The sequence below is a fragment of the Phyllostomus discolor genome, chromosome 10, assembly GCF_004126475.2.
Source record: "Phyllostomus discolor isolate MPI-MPIP mPhyDis1 chromosome 10, mPhyDis1.pri.v3, whole genome shotgun sequence".
Lineage (NCBI taxonomy): Eukaryota > Metazoa > Chordata > Mammalia > Chiroptera > Phyllostomidae > Phyllostomus > Phyllostomus discolor.
Window position 1 is genome coordinate 82917795 of NC_040912.2, and position 20000 is coordinate 82937794.

General features: G+C 36.4%; 1 protein-coding gene across 2 annotated transcripts in view; it reads left to right on the forward strand.

The window, feature by feature from the left end:
• Positions 1-20000, forward strand: part of TRIM24 (tripartite motif containing 24) — a 111322-nt gene that overhangs the window by 51972 nt on the left and 39350 nt on the right. For both annotated transcript variants that reach the window (XM_028525322.2, XM_028525321.2), the window contains exons 3-5: positions 9067-9214; positions 14182-14314; positions 18780-18896. In XM_028525322.2, the coding sequence (XP_028381123.1) occupies positions 9067-9214; positions 14182-14314; positions 18780-18896 (398 nt within the window). The remainder of the gene's footprint in view (positions 1-9066; positions 9215-14181; positions 14315-18779; positions 18897-20000) is intronic.

Below are 20000 nucleotides of genomic sequence, written 5' to 3' on the forward strand. Positions count from 1 at the left end.
TATTTATGTGAGCTGCAGTGTCAAATAAATCCTCCAAAAGTTCCTTCTGAACACTACTGATTTTGGTTCTGTATTCTAGAGTGTCATATCGCTTTGGCTTATATATGATAATTGTTTACATTAGGTGTGTTTTGTTAGCTTTATCAAAACATCAATTATAGTTTATAAGGTGAACTCTAGTAGCACATGGGAATGATCAATCCAGAAAATTCAAAAGCAAAGCAGCATAAATCAACAGGGTAGAGCAATGCTACAACATGAACTTAAGATAATAAGAGATGAGAGTAGAAGGGATTCAGATCTAAAGAACAAATTTAAGAGATTGGTTTATGCCTCTTTAAAATCAATTAATTTTCAGTAAGCTTGTTTATTTACTCTGCTTCTGTCACAAAAACATAAAAAGTTATAATCAATTAATTTAGATATAGAGTCCAGTAGATATCTCTCATGTTAAATTGAGGATGGTGAGAATATTAGAATTGGTTCAAATAATAAGGTTCTTGTAGGGTTATTTAGGGAAGAAGGACTAGAGAGGTGATAATGGAGGATGAATTAGAATTAGGAAGCACTAATGAGAGGTAGTGAGAGCTGAACTGGCATGGTGGTGATACGGAAAGGAAGGGGTGAGTTACAGTCCACTTAGGATGTGATGTACCTGATTGTACCTGGAAGATGAAAGAGGCCTCACTGCCAGGATGGTGGTTCCTTTCAATACAGATAAAGAGAGCAGGGAAGTAGACAGAGGGAGAGAATCAGGTTTGAATGTGATTGAGTTTGTCTATAAGACTAATGTTAAGATGTCATCTGTGGTCACAATGGAGCTCTGAAGAGTTTGTAGCTGAAGATAAAAATTTTACATTTTTCAGTGATGGATAATTTCAAGCATTCCCCGAAATGTGACAGTTTAACGTAATGGATTGCCATGCACCCATTACCTAAGTCAATAATCATTTTATGTAGGGTAACCTGACACTTCCCACCACCACTAGATTATGTTGAAGTTAATCCCAGGCTTTATATAATCTAATCCATAAATATTTCAGTATTTCTTTCTATGAAAAAAAGTTTTTTCAATAAACATAACCACCATATTAACTTATATATAAAAATTTATATTCCTTAATATCATCAAACATCCAGAAAGTGATCAGATGTCTCTTTGTTGTAGTTTCTTTTTTTTTTTAAACAGTGGCTTGTTTCTTTCAGGATCTAATAAGGCCAGAAATACCTTTTGTTGCCCTGTCTGGGGTGGCTTGGTTGGAGCATCATCTAGTATACCAAAAAGGTACAGGTTCAATTCCCAGTCAGGGCACATGCCTGGCTGGCAGGTTTGATCCACAGTCGGGGCGCGTACAGGAGGCAACCAGTCCATGTTTCTCTCTCACACTGGTCTGTCCCCAGCCTTTATCACTTCTCCCCCTCCCCCCTCCCCTTCTCTAGTTCTCTCTCCTTCCCTTCTTTTTCTAAAAGCAATAAACATATCCTTGGGTGAGGATTAAAAATGTATATATATTTTAAAAAATCTTCCAGTCTCACATTTATCCCTTTGTATCACTTGCTTTCTTTTTCCTCTCTTTTAACATATTTATTGGATAATCTTGGTTGTTAGTTCAATAGAGTTAGCCTTCTTTTGAATTTTGCTGACTGTTTTCATTGAGTCATTCAATGTGCTTCTCCCTCTTCTGTATTTTGTGTAAACTGGTGATAAAAATGTAGAGGCTGATATAGATGCAGGTCCCCTTGGGTACAAGTAAGGGCGGGGAGGTGGCATGGCAATATTTTCTCTTATATATGTCCATATGTATTTCAGTTGGGAGGCATAGGATTGATGTTTGGTTGTCTTTCTCTTTTCTGATGTTTGATGCAGATTCTGTCCAGCAGGGTCTGTATGTTGTGGATGCAACGAACAAACTCACACGGACTACCGAAGTCCTGTGGAGAAAAAGGGACTGTGAGGCCACTCTCAAGGGGGGAACGCCTTGACCCTGGCCTTGACAGGCTTTTATTGGCTTTCTAATAGCATACATCAAAGAAGGTTCTCATTTATTATGCTTAGGTTTGCTTTAGGTGATTACTTTTTACAGATAACAAAGGAAAGGATGTTACTGATTACTTCTTACAGATTAACAAGGAAAAAATGTTGCAAATGCAAGGGAACGATAAGAGTAATTGGTCTGGTAACACTTCAGTTCTGGGGAGAATTAGCACAGACTTCAGGAAATTACTTATTAAGCATTTAAATGCTTAATATGCAGTAAGCATTTGCTGCTCCAACTCAGGGTGAGGGAGTTTTAGCAAGAGCAAGCCTCAACCTGGCTAGCGTAGCTCAGTGGATTTAAGCATTGAGCACGGGCTGCGAACCAAAGCATCACAAGTTTGATTCCCAGTCAGGGCACATGCCTGGGTTGCAGGCCTCGGCCCCCAGCAACCGCACATTGATGTTTCTCTTTCTCTCTTTCTCCCTCCCTTCCCTCTCTAAAAATAAGTAAATAAATAAAATCTTTAAAAAATTGCTTCCATTATTTAAAAAAAAAAAAAAAAAAAAGCAAGCCTCAAAGCAGCCTAGGTATATTGCAGGCCTGATTTCCCATGGGAAAACTGATCCATGAGTCTGGCATCCTGCGTGCTGACATGCACCTGTGGGCTTTCTAGTAGGGCTGGGCTACATTTGCCATTCCACACCGATCGGTTCCCGATAGATGTTAGTGTCCATTAATGATCACTGCCAAACTTCCATATTTTGTTAGGACTTTGTAAAATGATATTTTTCATTCTATCATTCCTCTTTATTTCATCACTGGAATAGAAAGAGAACTTTCTTCTTTGGTTAAACAGGGAAGGTAAGTTAAACATTGGTTCTTTCTCTTTTGTTGCTAATTGTTAGAATAGTGACCTTAGTTTCTTAGTATTTTTCTGAGGTGACTTATGAGTGGTAGGTATTATAAAATCATGGATTATTAACATAAAATGTGTTGTAGTTATTCTTATTGATGTTCAAATTGTGCCATTTGGCAATGGGAACCTCACATTGATTCCTGAGTCCTTCTGATATGATCATCGTAAGTTGTTGTCTCCTTTGCTTTCTGTTTTGACAAGATACTGTTCGCTTTCTGTTCTAGACCTGGAACTAGCCATTTCTCCTAGGATCCTTGGTTCCTTTTAATCAGAAATGGGTTTTGGAGACCACAGTTAGGGGCTAGGGATGCTCATCACCATTGGGTTGGTCATTTTTCTATTTCTTTTAGGAGAATGATTTAACCGGTACATTTTACTTTAAAAAGAGAAAGAGAAAATACTATGAAAGTATATATTGGTATTGTTAAGTCTAATTTATAATTGTAGGGTTTTATGTTTTTGATTTTATATGTATTTCACTTCTCTAGTACTTGGAATATTGGCTCTTAATTACATTGACATAATTTTTTCCAAATATATAAAAATAAATATATATTTAGTGATATATTTATTAAAATAAATATTAATGTAATATTAAAATATATAGTCCTGCTACACGAGAAACACCCAGAAATTCAGTTCTTCTTACCAACACCATAAATAATTACAGATCAGTAAGCCTACTAACATGCAAGCAGAGCCTATCAGTGCTAAGTTCTAATGGGAAAGCAAAAGCAACGGCAGCCAGAAGCCCAGTGGCCAAAAGAGGTGGCAGGGGCCTGGTGGCCAGAGAGTACCCCTCCTAAGCTAGAGGCTGGGTGGCCAAGGCCCTTCATGTGGCAGAAAGAGCTAGGAGGGCCAAGACCAGTGAGTCCTTTGCTGTGAGGACTTAATAGTTGATGGCATGGGGGTGAAGATGGTACCAGCTTTACTGGGGAGATGTGACTACCCAAATGTAGGTATGGAGGTCTGTTAGCCTGAATTCTTATCTTGCTCCAGACTCTATTTGTTTATTTTATATATATAACAGGAGGCAGGCAGTTAATCAAAGTTGTTTCATGGATTTTTCTTTGGGCACTGTAGGTCCCCCTCCCTTCCCCCTTCCAGGCCTTGGGATGAATACACAGTCTCAAGGTTTTCCTTTTCCCAGCCAGTGGAGATAATATGCAGACTTTCAAGGCCTTCCCCGCTCCTACATTATCATAGTTTACTTGTGTTTTCTGGAAAGCCTGGCAGTTTTATTGAACCAGGCTTAGGACTGCTGGGTAGACATGTCTCCCTTTGCTTTTAGCCTCCTGTATTAAGTTCTTTGTTAGAGTGCAGTGGTGAGGGCCCTGCTGTTATTTCCCCTCTGGCTGCTCATTCTACTGCAACAGTATATACATTATATATTATAGGGTATATTAGGACAGTTTTGGTACAATCAAGAACCTTTTTTTTTTTTTATTTAAATGTTTAATTTCATTTTTTTTTTTAGAGAGGGAGAAGGAGGGAGAAAGAGAGGGAAAGGAATATCAGTATGTGGTTGCCTCTCTCACGCCTCCAACTGGGGACCTGGCCTGCAACCCAGGCATGTGCCCTGACTGGGAATTGAACTGCCGGTGACCCTTTGGGTCATGGGCTGGCACTCAATCCACTGAACCATACCAGCCAGGGCCAATTTTTAAAAAAATACATTTATTTATTTTTTAGAGAGAGGGGAAAGGAAGGAAAGGGACACTAATGCAAGAGAGGAACATTAATGTGAGAGAGAAACATCAGTCAGTTACTTCTCAGAAACACCCTGACCTGGATTGAATCCATAGCCCAGGCATGTGCCCTGTCCAGGATTCAGACTGGCAAGCTTTCGCTTATGCAGGACAGTGCTCAACTAACTGAACCACATTAGCCAGGGCCAATCAGAAACCATTTTAATTCATTTTATAATGTTAATTATTTTTAATTTTTAAAAAATAAAAACATGGCCCTGGCTGGCGTAGCTCAGTGGATTGAGCTCAGGCTGTGAACCAAAGCATCGCAGGTTCGATTTCCAATCAGGGCACATGCCTGGGTTGCAGGCCACAGCCCCGGCAACCACACATTAATGTTTCTCTCTCTCTCTTTCTCCCTCCAATCCCTCTTTGGAAATAAATAAATAAAATCTCAAAAAAAAATTAAAAAATTAAAAAATGAGTTGACATACAATATTGTATTAGCTTCAGATGTGTACCATAGTAGTTAGACATTTATACAATTTATGAAGTGATCAGCCTGTTAATTCTGGTACCCATCTGACACCATACATAGTAGTTAAAATATTATTGACTATATTCTTTGTATAATACTTCACATCCCCCATGACTATTTTTATAAATCGCAATTTGTAATTTTTAATCCCTTCATCTTTTATACCCAGTTCCCTTAATTCCCCCTCCCATTGGCAACCAAAAATTTGTTCTCTATATGTATGAATTAGTTTGTCAGTTTATTTTGGTTTTTATTCCACATGTAAGTGAAGTCATGTAGTATTTGTCTTTTTCAATCTGACTTATTTCACTTAGCATAGTAACCTGTAGGTTATCCATATTGTAGCAAATGGCAAGATTTCATTCTTTGTTATGGCTGAGAACTATTTTTTTGTATATATGTATCCATTTGTCTATGGATGGATACTTAGGTTGCCTCCATATCTTGACTATAATAAATTATGCTGCAGTGAACATAGAGGTGCATACATAATGTATTTTTGAACTAGTGTTTTGGATTTCTTTGGATAAATATCCAGAAGTGGGATTCCTGGGTTATATGGTAGTTCTAATTTTAATTTTTTGAATAGCCTTTATACGGTTTTTCATAGTGGCTGCATCAGTTTGCAATCCCACTAACAGTGCAAGAGGGTTCCTTTTTCTCCACATCCTCACCAATACTTGTTTATAATTTATTGATACTAGCCATTCTGACAGGCATGAGGTGATAGCTCATTATGGTTTTAATTTGCATTTCTCTGTGTTGTTGAGTGATGTTTAACATCTTTTCACATGTCTGTTGGCCATCTGTATGTCCTCTGTGGAGAAGTGTTTATTCAGGTTCTCTGCCCATTTTTTTAATTGGATTGTTTGTTTGTTTTGGTGGTGTTGTACGAGTTCCTTATGTATTTTGGATATTAACCCCTTACTGGATTATCACTTGTGAGTACTTCTCCCTTTCAGTGGGTTGTCTTTTTGTTTTGCTACTTTCCTTCAGTATGCAAAATCTTTTGAGTTTGATGCAGTCCTATTGTTTGGTTTTTCTTTTGTTTCCCTTGCCCAAGAAGACATAGCCAAAAAAAAATATTGCTAACAGCAATGTCAGTGTTTACTGCCTATGTTTTCTTCTAGGAGTTTTATAGTTTCAGGTCTTATTTTTAATTTAAGTCTTTAATCCATTTTGAGTTTATTCTTACATGTGGTGTGAGAAAGTGGTACAGTTTCATTCTTTGCATGCATCGGTCCAGTTTTCCCAACAACATTCATTGAAGAGAATGTCTTTACCCCATTCTTGCCTCCTTTGTCATGTATTAGTTGACCATATAGGCGTGGGTTTATTTGGGGGTTCTCTTTTCTGTTCCATTGCTCTTTGTTGTTTTCAAGACTGCTTTGCAAACAAAGACAAAAGGTTGGAATTATTATAAGTTGGGATGGGCCTTATAGAATGTGAATTTGGAATATCCAAAGAGGAGGAGCTCCTTGTCTTGTGCTGGTCTCTGAGCCTGTGGCCTTGGGAACTCAGACCTCAGAGGGGTGGGTGTAGGCCGATGGTGTTGGTATTTCTAAAGGCTGTGTCCCTAAAGCCGGTTTTACAAGTGTGTATTGGAAGAACTGCAAGCTAGAGCTAACTGTTGCTGTGGGAAGGAGCTGCTGCTGCTAGAGTGAAGCAGCTTTGATTGACGCGATGTACACAGACATAGGTAGCAAATTATAAGCCCACCAAGACGGTCAAGTCCCTTCTTCCCCAGGCATTGCAGCACCACCTATTCTTGGAATCTAATGTGAGACCAGCCTATAAAACATAAATATGGCTTGCAGAATAAGTATAGAAGGATAGAGTTGGTGCTGTAAGTAGAAATTATAGAGTCATTCCTGTCAAAACAAAGTAAGAAAGACAGCAAGGCTACATGTATGCACTGAAGATACTTAATCATCATTTTTTAAAGTTACTTGAAGTAAATGATTATTCTCTGTGTGGTTAAGCTACCCACTTGATAGGCAGGTTCATTTGTTTCATTTTGCTTTTGATGTTTAGGGATTTAATTTTTTAATTTAAATTTGTATAACTACATATAAAATATTTATATAGTTCTAAAATAAAACCTATAACACAGGGCGTATTCAAAGAACTTAGACTTCTATTCTATCTCATCTACCTATCTACCTTATTTATTCTCTACCTTATAGGTAACCATTTAGTTTCTTTATCCTTGTATTTTTAATATTTTATATAAAAATTTAAGTAATTCCATGTTTTAAAAACTTAAGCAAGGAAGTCCTCCCACCCCAGCCGCATCTTTTCTTAGATAAGCAATGGCATGCTGTGCCTTTGCCCTTGGCTTTTTAAATTTTACTTTATGTAGACCTAGAGAGCCCTCCCTAGCAGTGTATGTAGAGATATCCCTTATTCCTTTTTGTAGCCCAGGGTGCAGATTTGGTTTTAGGGGAATGTCCTTATAGGGGTGACAGTTGAAGCTGAGGGAATGGGTGAGACAAGTCTCCACATGTAACAGAAATTTGCAGAATTAAAGGAAAAAGAGTGGTAGAGGGATTCAGAGGGGCATTCAGAGAGAGAAGAGGATCTGGAGGTTTCAAGAAATCCAAATGTTTTCTGGGAAGTTGGAGTCAGTGGCATTAAATGCTGTTGGAAAGTTTGATGGTAAAAGCTGAGAAAAGGCAGCTTGGGTTAATAGAAATGTTACCCCAGTATTTGGAATTTGGCTGTTGTAAACCACTGACTGAGGAGAAAATTTTTCCCCCAATCACTAATGATGTTGTGAAGACCACTGATATGTTGGGTAACTTGGGGAATACCGTGTACACAGTTATACAAGCTGGAGACACAGGAGCTATCTCTTTTCTACCTCCCGTGCACTGTCCATTCTGCACAGCGGTCTGTTTTACTTTCTAAATCTCCTTATTCATCTCTGCTTCCACCCACTCTCACCTAAACCACTGAAAAAGCCTACTTCTCTCTGTGCGGAAACACTTGCTCCTTTTCTGATCTCATCTCTCCATTGCAGTGGCAGTGAATTTTTAAACGAAAGTTTTGCCATGTCATTCATTTACTTAAAAGCTTTTGGGAGACATCGTTAGACAGAGACCAAATTGTCTTGTGATCCTGCTTGATCTGGCTCCTGCCTGCCTTGCCACCAGCTGCGTCTCTTGCCAGTCTTCCCCTGGACCTCTCCATCTCAGTCATACTGGCTTTCTGTCCCTTCTTGGAACATGCTATATGCTCTTCTTGCTGGAGGCTTTTGTACCTGTTGTTCCCTCTGCCCAAAAGGCCTGTCATCAGTAATTGGCGACTCAGCTCTTCATATCTTGGTGTTGATATGATCTCCTTAGAGAAATCCTTGCCTGGGTAATCTCTCCTCTCACTTTGCCCATCCCTCCAACCCCACTAAAATGAGATCATTTTATTCCATCATGTGTTGTTAACAGCTTGTTATACTTTTTCTTTAGACACTTCTCAGTTTGTAGTTATGTACATGTGTTAGTGTGATTATTCCTATGTTTGTCTCACATTTAATCTTCACAACTATTCAGTAAATTCCACATTACTACCCTCATTTTAAACATGAACAATCTAAGTAAACTGACCAAGACTACCCAGCTGGTAAGTGGGGGAACTGGGATTTGAACCCGTGTCCCATCTGTGAGACTAGGTATCATAAGGGCAGGGACTGTTTGCTTTTCCTTGTTGTTGTATCCTCAACACTTAACCTAGTGCCTGGAATATTTGCTGTATTGAACTAAGGACTGTCTTTATATTTCCATTTCATGTGTTTATAATTTAAAGCATATGTCACTTTAAATTTGCAAACCCTGTTAAGAAGATAAATGATAGAGTCAGGTATGGTTGTTGTATCATTTACATATGACTAGTGGTGTGACCAACCTTTAATTTTTCTCAAAAATTGATGTGATATCTTTCTTTTATTAGGTATGTACAAGCTGTGAGGACAATGCCGAAGCTAATGGGTTTTGTGTAGAGTGTGTTGAATGGCTCTGCAAGACATGCATCAGAGCTCATCAAAGGGTGAAGTTCACAAAAGACCACACTGTAAGACAGAAAGAGGAAGTATCTCCAGGTAATGAATTCATTCTGTTAATCCCTTTTTTCTCTCTCCCTCCTACCTTCTTTTCTTCCCTCCTACACTGACATGTTTTGATATACTTTTAAGCATTAAATAAACTCTTGTTTTTGTAAAACAAAGAGGTCTGAATTGTTGAAATTTGAATACTTACAGATATTGGTAAGTGTGAACAGAAATACAATCCTTTTGCTTTAGAGTCATACTTCCAATCCACCTTTCCTATAAGTGCCATAATTTGGTGTGAATGTGTAGCAGATGAAAAAATAAAGTTGCTTTTTAAACTCACTTTCTCTCATACTCTATTTCTAAGATGACTAGCTTTAAAAAGTTTTATAACTCTTTCCTTCTAATATGCTTATATTAAACCTGTTTTATGATATTTGACAGGTAGATAACCAGAGCTTTGCTTTCTATAATAAATATGGTTCCAGGGTTTTTAGTGTGATTATATTGTAAAGTTCACAAATACTTTTTTTATTGTAAAATGTGTAACTTAAAATTTGCCATTTTAATCATTTTTAAGTATACAATTCAGTGGCATTAGTTGCATTCAGAGTTATGTAGCCATCACCACTACCCACTGCCGATGCATCTCTGCCCCGGCCCCTGCTAAGCTCTAATCTGTCTATGAATTTGCTTGTTCTACATATTTTATGCAAGTGAAATCATACAGTATTTGGCCTTTGGTGTCTGGCTTATTTGACTTTTCACAATATTTTCAGGGTTCATTCATGTTGTAGCATTTATCAGGATTTTGTTCACTTTTATTCATCATTAATGTATTTTGTTTAAAAAGTTATTTTACTGTTCTCTATTCATTGAATCAACCAGTGTTTGTATGCTTATTCTATATTCCTGGAACTTTGCTAGGTACTAGAGATGAAAAGGTACATAAAACATAACTTCCTATCTGTAAGGAGTTATTTAGTCTGATGAAGATTGTGAACAAATTAGCAAATACAGTTTGGCCTTGTAAGTTCTATGGGAGCACATGAAAGGAGTGAGTACCAAACTCAGATCTGAGAATTTAGATTGGAGGCCAAGTCTGAGGCTTCAAGGGTAAATAGTTCATCACATGAAGGAGAGGGGTGGGGGGAACCAAGGCACATGCGCGGATGTCCTGAGGAGGAAGGTTGAGTGTAGCTAGAGAGTAAGATGCAAAAGGACGAGTAGTAAGAGATGAGGTTAGGAGTCTGGAGACACAGGGAAAGGGACTATAGTTTCTGAGGACACCGATAGAGAAAAGACACAAAAGAGAAAAATCCAGGTATTGATTCAGGTCTATTTAGTAGATTAGTGCTAGAAAGACTTCTGTTTGTTTTGTTTTGTTCTGTTTTTGTTTTCCTACTTGAAGCCAACCATCTATTGAAAAAGAGAGCAGGAAATGGGAATAAGAGATAACAAACATGGAGTATATTTGAAGTAACTCCAGTTGAGAGCTCCAGCTTCGGAAACGGGAGGATGGCTTGGTAGCATCAAGATAACATTTGCTGTGTAGACCTTAAAAATGTCCTCCCTCGGACCACAGCAGTCTGGTTGTGGGTATAAGAAGAATCAAACTTGTCCAGGGTTGAAGTTTAGGTGGACATGTGTTCCAAAAGTTCAACAGGGGTAAGAGATGTAGATAGATACATGTATCGGAATGAAGAATTTGGGGACTTTTAACTCTATAAAGGAAGTGAGGTTGGTAGTATCACTTGATGGGTAAAAGAAATGTTTACAGACTAGAGATATTGATGGAGTACAGGGTAGAGTAGTTAACCAAGAATTGATGTTTAGAAGTTATTAGAGTAGGGTGTTTGAATTATGATTCTAAAAATGGAACCGTTCTAGACAATCAAATCTAGCGTGGGATCGTGATATACATAGTAAATGGAATAAGTAGCCTAAATGAAGTACAGGCCTCAGGAGATGAGCAAGTCTGAGAGGCTTGTCTTTACGTGATAATGTGTCTGGATTTCTGACTCATCCACAATGATAAAAAGACTTAGTCTAGGAAGATGACTATGAATCAGGATCTAAATTCTTCAGTAAATAAAGGAAGCCTATAATTGGGTGATATGATGTCCTAGTTATTAAATCAAAGCCTTTATAAATAATTATTTCTGGATAGAAGGTACAAACCAGGATGTGTCCAGCCACTGAAGGATGTCTGGTCACCCTATCAACTGATGCCCAGATCACATGACCATCAAGAAGGATGCAGGGAAGATTTTCAGATTAGGAATCTGGAACCATCTTTGGGTTGCTAGAATTCTTGTAGGACATTTGGTCCTATCAGAAATGTCTGTGAGCATATTTGGTCCTGTCAAAAACACCCACACTTAGAAAACATCCTGAGTTCAAATATTCCATAACACTTATTTATGCTTTTGATTTATAAAATTAATATATTAAAACTCATGTTTTATTGATTCAGTAGGTGTATTGCCTGTAATAATCCTTCAGTAGCCTGGTTGGGAATGTCATGTGGCAAGGACCAGAAATCACGGACCTTTGGAGTAGACAGAATGTCTCGGTGGGCATTTTGGACAGGACCTAATGTCCGCCTATCACTGGGATTAATTCCATTGAGTCTTGATGTGCTGTGCTTTTAGTTTACTTTTACAGTGTTGCTAGTTTTCTCTACCTGTTTATTTTCCTTTTTTCATTCTGAATTTTATGTATTTTTATCTTTTTAATCTGACTAGATAGTAGGTTATCTTTTTTGTTGTTTTAATAGCCACAGAAACAGTTCTTAAATTTCATTATCTAATTTTCCATTATATGTTTTAGCTCATTAATTTTATCTTTAAATTCCTTTCACTTTACCTTAGTTTTATTTTGAAGTTCTATTATTAACTTCTTTGAGATAAATACTTGATATTTACTTTCATTTTTTTAAAGAATTATGAGTGTTTAAAGCGTGACTTATGACTTGCCACTTCAATTTCTCACTATTTTTTTAAGATAGTGTACATTTATGGTTACACAACAGTTGGGGATTTATGAATTTTTGTGTTTGCTTTTTTCTCCTTTGGTAGAATATAAAGCAATGATACAGAAAGATGTTCGTGATGTATATTAAATGCAAAAAGGAAGTTGCTGGACAGTGTGATTATTTTGAACCCAAGAATTCATTAAAAGGAAAAGGAAATTTTTTCCAGTGCTTTTGTTTCTGGTTTCAACTTTACAGTTTTATTTTGTTATGATCAGTAAATGTCCTGATCAGCAAATGTTAACTCATTCTACTTGCTGACATACATTTAAGGATTTTGTAAGTGTGGATAATCTGTTAAAATAAATTTCAGATAAATAAAATTATATAAAGAGCAGAAGCCAGAAGAGCTTACCATATTGGTGGGGGGGGGGCTAAAAATTGGGGAAAGACTTTTTAGATGCGGTTTTTAAAAATTAAAGCCATAAAATATACAAATGAATATATTTTTCTATTAAAAATTCTAAGGAATGTGCTTGGAAAAAATATTAAATGTGTTTATAATTTGATACAAAGAGAATTGGACAGAAAAATAATAGAGGTTATAAACAAGCAAGTCTTAAAAAAATGCAAATGGTGGGTGAATGTATCAAGTTGTTTCATCTCAAGTTATGAAAGAAATGTATCTAAAGTTTGTGAAATCTCTCCTTTTTCTTATAAAATTGATGATTAAAGATACTGAGAAAGCCTCATTAGGAAGCTAACAGCCAGTTTACACTGGTAAGGAGTACGGATCGGTATTTTGGAGGACCGCTTCATTATGTATATATAAATTTCCATTTGGTCCAACAGTTTTCTTACTAGGAATTTGTCTTATGGAGACATTCAATGATTTATGCATTTCATTTGTTTTAGCATTTTTACACAATATTGAAAAATAAGAAATAGTCAAATGTCCACTGACAAGGTGGTATATTCATTTGATGGAATACTATACAGTTAATAAATATGTGCATGTACTTACTAAAACAAAAAGGCATATAAGATAGAGTTAAGTGAAAAAAGTTTACAAGACAGCATGTGTAGTGCCATTTTTTAAATTTTATAAAATATCCATTAGTATATGTACCGTATTTTTTGGACCATAAGACACACCTAGGTTTTAGAGGGGGAAAGTAGGGGAAAAATTTTTGAAGCAAAAATATGTAAAATATTTAACATAAATAACATATTTCACCAATGTAAATGTAAAACTACATTCAGACTATAAGATGCATCCCCCTTTCCTCCCAAATTTTGGGGGAAGGTGCGTCTTATAGTCCAAAAAATAGAGTAGTTACATTGAAAAACATCCAGAGGAATACATACCAGGTTATTAATAGTGCTTATCTCTGGAGGTGGGGTTATTTCTCAAATGTTTGGATTTTATACTTAATTATTAGTGAGATAACTAATGTTTACTGTTTAATTAATCATTATATTCTTATATTTTCTGTTTAACATTATAACATAAGCATTGCCTAGTTTTATCCCCCTGGTCTGGTTAACTGAGAAGTTACATAGGTGGCTATAATATAATAATGAAAACTTTATGCTTATTTCTGTGTTAATGGGTATCCTTTGCCTAGGATTTTTGCAAAAGGGAGGAAATAATGTTTTGCTTTACTACATCCCTATTAGATTTTCTGAATTGCATTTAAAAAATTTCTTATATTTGGAATAAAAATATCAAATTGGTTCACACTTATCTGGGCTATTAAGACTTTTTAATTTTATAAAGTATATTTTTAACTACATATTTTCTTTTTTGCCTGAATTAATTTGAATTTCTATATTGGAAAGTAAAAAGCTCATTTATCGTTTTCTTCTGAAATGCTGAAAATATGTAACATTTTAGTATCTGTGAAACCTAGTGGTAGTAATATTGTGGATGAAACAATTTGTAGCTCTTTTATAGCTCAGTGAATTTAAATTTAAATAGTCATAATTATTTACTATTCAATTATGTTAATTTTGTTCTTTTTGACTCCTGTTGTTTCTACAGAGGCAGTTGGTGTGACCAGTCAGAGACCAGTGTTTTGTCCTTTTCATAAGAAGGAGCAGCTAAAACTTTACTGTGAAACATGTGACAAACTGACATGTCGGGACTGCCAGTTACTAGAACATAAGGAGCATAGGTATCAGCTCTTTCGTCATATACATGGATTTATAATGCAGCTTTATGAGACTAGAGGGTTGCTGGTACCCAGCCAAATAACAGTCTGCAGATGATGTTTTATTCAGCCAGTAGAATGTTGGCCTGTTCAGGAATATTTCAGCTTTGGCTCTATTTACATTTTAGGCCAGATAATTGTTTGTGGGGGCTGTCCAGTGTTTGGTATTTAGCTTCATCTTTGACCTCTAGTCACCAGATTCCAGTAGCGTCCTCCTAGTTGTCACAACTAAAAATGTATTCAGACATGGCCTCGGGAGCAAAATCACCCTAAGCTAAGAACCGCTAGCCTATGTACTGTTTTAAAATATGTGGACCGTAGCTCCATCTAGCGTGGCTCAGTTGGTTGAGTATCGTCCTGCAAAGTGAAAAGTTTCCAGTTCAGTTCCCGGTCACGACACACACCTGGGTTGCAGGCCTGGTCCCTGGCCTGGGTGCATCAAGAGGCAACAAATCAATGTCTCTCTCACACATTGATGTTTCTTTCCCTCTTTCTCCCTCCCTTCCCCTCTTTAAAAATAAATAAGTAAAATCTTAAAATATATGCAATGTAAAATAAGATTTTACACTTACAAAAGCTGGACCTTTGTATTTTGAGAAAATGGAAACTGTCGTATCCCTGGACACCTTGTACTTTCATGTGAGCATTTGGCTGGAACTGACTTTAGTGCTCTTGAGAATCAAGCATGCCTTTTCTAGTTCATCATATTTCCTACTAAACCTTACTTTTTTTGTTTTAGTAAAAAAGGCGAAAGATTTATTTGCTCTGAAGAAAAACCAGAACGTTAAAACTTACTTTTAAATCAGACCTTCAAAGGCATTTGAATTAGTAACCACTGATTTAAACAGTCAGATTCTGATTAACTTATACACACATAATTGCTTAAAATGATCCAGGCTCCTAATAATGGAAGACTGGGTAATTTGGATCAACCATCCCAGTGAGGATAGAAAACTTGGACTAAATACAGTATCATTGATAAGAAATTTTAGAGCTCAATTGTAAAGAACTGTTGGACCAGGACTGGGTTGGAGTGGGGACAGAGAATGGTAAGGGCTTTTTTCCCCTTTGAGGCATTTGCCTAGAGATTGAAGAGCACTTTATAATACGCTCACAGGGCTGGGAAGACAGTAATTGGAGTTCAAGGGGTTGTAGGGGTTGAAGTCTTCTCCTTGCCTTGAGTTGGGACCCTGAAAGTCTACACTATTACAGTAAACATGAACTATCTAGTTAAGTAGCTTCCTCACAGGGTGTAAAGCTCAGCATGAAGATTTTCTCTGTACTCAAAGTTGAATTAAATTAAAAACATATTTCTGGTGCCCCACGGTACCTGGTAGAATCAAATACAGATCTTCCCTGGAGAAAGAAAACATCATTCTAGGCCTCAAACTTAGTTAATAAAGAATTTTGCAAAATGGTCCAGCCAGTACATAATTAAAGATAACCAAGTATGCTAGGAGATAACACAATATGAACAAAACCTGGTAGATAACAAGAAACGGTATGAAAATGCCTTCAGGGCTGCATCTTATTTTGAAGATAAGAGACAAAATGGAAAATTTGGGTAGAGAACTGAAAATGAAAAGGAAAAGTCTAGAACTGAAAAATTAGAATAACTGAAACTAACTCAATGGAGAGTTTAATAGCAGATTTGACATAGCAGGAAATGAAAATTAACAAGAAGGAATTTAAGGAAAATTCCAGACTGAAGCATGATGAACAGAAGAATGGAGAGTAGAAGAGGGATAGACATGATGTAACACAGGGTGTAATTGGATTCTAAGAAGGAGGGAATGGGAAGGAAGCAACATTTGATAATAGAATATAATGGCTTAGAACTTTGTAATACTGAAGAAAGACATCTAGTCCATATTTAAGAAGCTCTATCACCCCACTGCAAGATAATTTAAAAAGTAATTTTTTAAAGAGCAAAAAGAAAGTAACAGTAAGACTAAAATTCTGTGTACCCAGCAAACATACTCAAATAAGAAGGTTCATGAGAAAAAACATTTTCAGACAAAATAAACTGGGAGAATATGTATCTGGTAAGCACTCACTCCAGTGTACACTTTGGGCAGAAGAAAAATGGTAGGTGATGCATGGCAGAATGAGAGCAGTTAAAATAAGTATGAGTGAATCTAAATGTTGGCTTACAAAGCAGTGAAAATGTCTTGTTGGCACATCATGTGTGTTGTGTATCAGACAGCAGACATGTTAGGAGGCTTATGCATAATTTAGGATGAGGGTAAAAAAGTACAAATCCGTATTAGACAAGTCAAGATCTGCATTTTGTAGTATCTAGAGTAGTCACTGAAAGAATAGTAAAGGTGTAAAAGGAGAGAATGGAATAATTAATAATCAGTTTAAATGCAGGTGGAAGAAAGAAAAAGCAACAAAGAACTGGTAGAATTTAGTAAGGACCTTATATGTTGGTAGATTTATAAATGTATTTGTAATTATAATAAATGTAAATGGATAAAGTGTTCCAAATTAAAAGATTTCAGGCTGGTTAAGAAAGAATATAGAAAGTCTGCTATTTGCTTTTTATAAGAGAAACATCTAAAACCTACATGTGTAAAAAGAATGATGGGAAAAGATGTACCATACAAACCCTAACCTAGGACAAGCTGGCATAGCACACAAAGCTCATTACTTGAAATAACTTTTTAACGATAAATGGTGTCCTTCATCTAAAAGACATAGCAGTTCTAAATTTGTGTCCCATAACCTTAAAAATACATAAGAAAAGCCCTCTAGCTGCTTGCTATCTTGTGTCCCTGCGTGTGTGCTTGTTAGCTGCTCTGCCCAAGGCCCCTTGCATGCTGGCCCTGGTGCCCCGCTCGGCCCCATTTCCTCTCCTGCAAGATGAAAGAAACCATCATAAACCAGGGGAAACTTGCCAAGCTGCAGGCGAGTGCACAATGTTGGGAAAGAGTTTCTTAGAATGTTGTTTAGAGAGGCTTCTCTGGAAGCCAGGTACCTATGTAACCACTTCAAGGGAGCTACTTGGAGAAAGAAGAAGGTGGTACACAGAACACCTACGGCAGATGATAAAAACCATCTTCAGTTCTCCCTAAAGAAGTTAGGGATAAACCGTATCTCTGGCATTGAAGAGGTAAACATGTTCACAAACCAAGGAAGAGTGATCCCTTGAAAACCCTACAGTTTGGGCATCTCTAGCAGCCACCACTTTGACTTGCACAAGCCATGCTGAGACAAAGTAGCTGACAGAAATGCTACCCAGCATCTTAAACCAGCGCGGTGCAGACAGTCTGACTCATTGAAGGAGACTGGCTGAAGCCCTGCCCAAACAATCCGTGGATGGAAAAGCACCACTTGCTATTGGAGAGGAGGAGGATGGTGAAGTTCTAGATCTTGTGGAGAATTTTTGATTCGTGTAACTCATATATCTAAAGAATAAAGGAAAAATTATATCACCATCTCAATAGAAGCAAAAGAGACGTGAAATTAAAAATATCACCCATGATGAAAAATCTTAGCTAACTAGGAATAAAAGGAAATTTCCTAAACTTGGTAAAGATCATAAAAGAACTAATAAACATTATAGCAGAACATTGAAAGTTTTTACTTTGAGTTTAGGAAGAAGTTAAAGGTAACCATTTTGACCATTTCATTTAGCATCATAGTGTACTGAGATCCCAAACAATGTATAATGGAAAAAAATTTGAGGTGAAAACCTTGTTACCCAAGAAGGAATTTAGAAGGCCATTGTTCACAAATATGATTATTTACGTAGGAAATCAAATAGAATTATTATGTGTGTCTTTTTCCCCTAACTCTAACAGCCCTGTTTATAATACTTATGTTACACTTACACTTTTAAATTACATTATGTAAAGTACTGTAGTTTGTACATTTTATGAAAAGCTTAGGTGGAACTCTTCATGTGTGTCTTCTACATCGTTGTCTACGTCTCTGGGGATGCTCTTGAGTCATCTTACATTTTTTGTCAGGTTATCATCCTCACTTCTAAGTTAAATATTTTAAAGTGCCTATTTAAAAGTGATCTTAAAAAGGTTTATAGCATCAAACTTTCATAGTTAAGAAATTGTAAAATAGTTAATCTGCTTAAATACCTGTGATTACTTCTTGGCAGGTCTGCCAAGTGAGCTCTGTAAGCCTCTGAAACTATGATGATGGATATGTACCTTTCCCAGATTTTCAAAATAATACAAAGAGTGTTTTTGAATAATACCTGTGGAAACTCCCTCTTTCTTAAGGCATAGTTCTGAGAGGAGCGTAAAACCTGCCTTATAGAGATGTGTTTGGTATTTTAACTGATTGATTTATATCCTTTATAACTTACTATCTTAAGTAGTTTTCTATTAGTTTTTTCTTTGCTTTGGAGCTTTTCCTCATTTTACATAGATATATTTATGTGAAATGATTTGTTTGCTTATTTCTTCAGATATCAATTTATAGAAGAAGCTTTTCAGAATCAGAAAGTGATTATAGATACACTAATCACCAAATTGATGGAAAAAACAAAATACATCAAATTCACAGGAAATCAGATCCAGAACAGGTAAATATACATTTATGGTATTATAACAAGTCATCTTTGTATAATATATTAAGTATACTCACCTTTAGAACACTTTATTTAACTCGTGGTGAAGTAGATCTAAGCAAGCTGGTAGATGGCTCTAGTAATAAATACTTGATCACACTTCCAGAAACTTTAGGTTTCTGGGAAGTTTCAGTTTGAAAGCATCTTTTCAGCCATGAAATTTTAAAACTATTATGATAATAAACTACATTTTATAGCAGTTCATTTAAGGTATTGATAATTCATCATTATCAGTGTTTTTTAATTTTAAAGGAGTATTAGTATTTAAAAATAAAATGAACTTTTCCCATGTTGTAAAATATCTTAACACCTGATTATATACATAAATGTTACTTTAAGAATTGCTAATCTGTGAGATGCCTGCTCTGGGCTGTCATCTTTTAACTGCAATGAATTGCAGGTGTTAGGACTGGGATACAGGGACTATTAAACCGTTTCACACACCTTTTATTCTTCGTCAGATACAATACATACACAGTTTCTACATATTACCCATTATACTTTGTCCTCCAAAGGAAGATATCCTCAGCTATCCAAGGCTCGTGTCTCACAATTCAGCGTGATCAGGCGAGCAAACCACTGACCTCTGTGAGGGAGAGGGAGCTAGTCTGGCTCCCTTTTTTTTTTTTTTTTTATCGCATTTAGGGCACATACTGACATTTTGCAGCCTGTACAACACCTATGAAATTCCATGTCCCCTTCCTTTTGTTATTGTACATACAGAAATAATATGCCTCTGACTAAACAAATCAAGAAATGCTTATTAGAAAGAGCCTGAATAAGAGAGGCCTCACGGGGGATTTGAGCGTTGTTCTCAGGGAAACTTGTGTAAGCCTTTTGTGGTTCATCTTCCCTGAGAGTGATCATACACTATTATTCTTATACTTTTGGAACATGACTAGAGTTGGGCATTTGGGAATTTTTCCAAAAAATTCTTTGGTTTGCCTGACTAAACAAAAAAGATTCTTAAATTAACTTTTTCTTGATAATAATATTATTGTTAATATAGCTGTTCATTATTCTATATTGTGGTAATAACAGTTTTAGTGTGCATCTTTT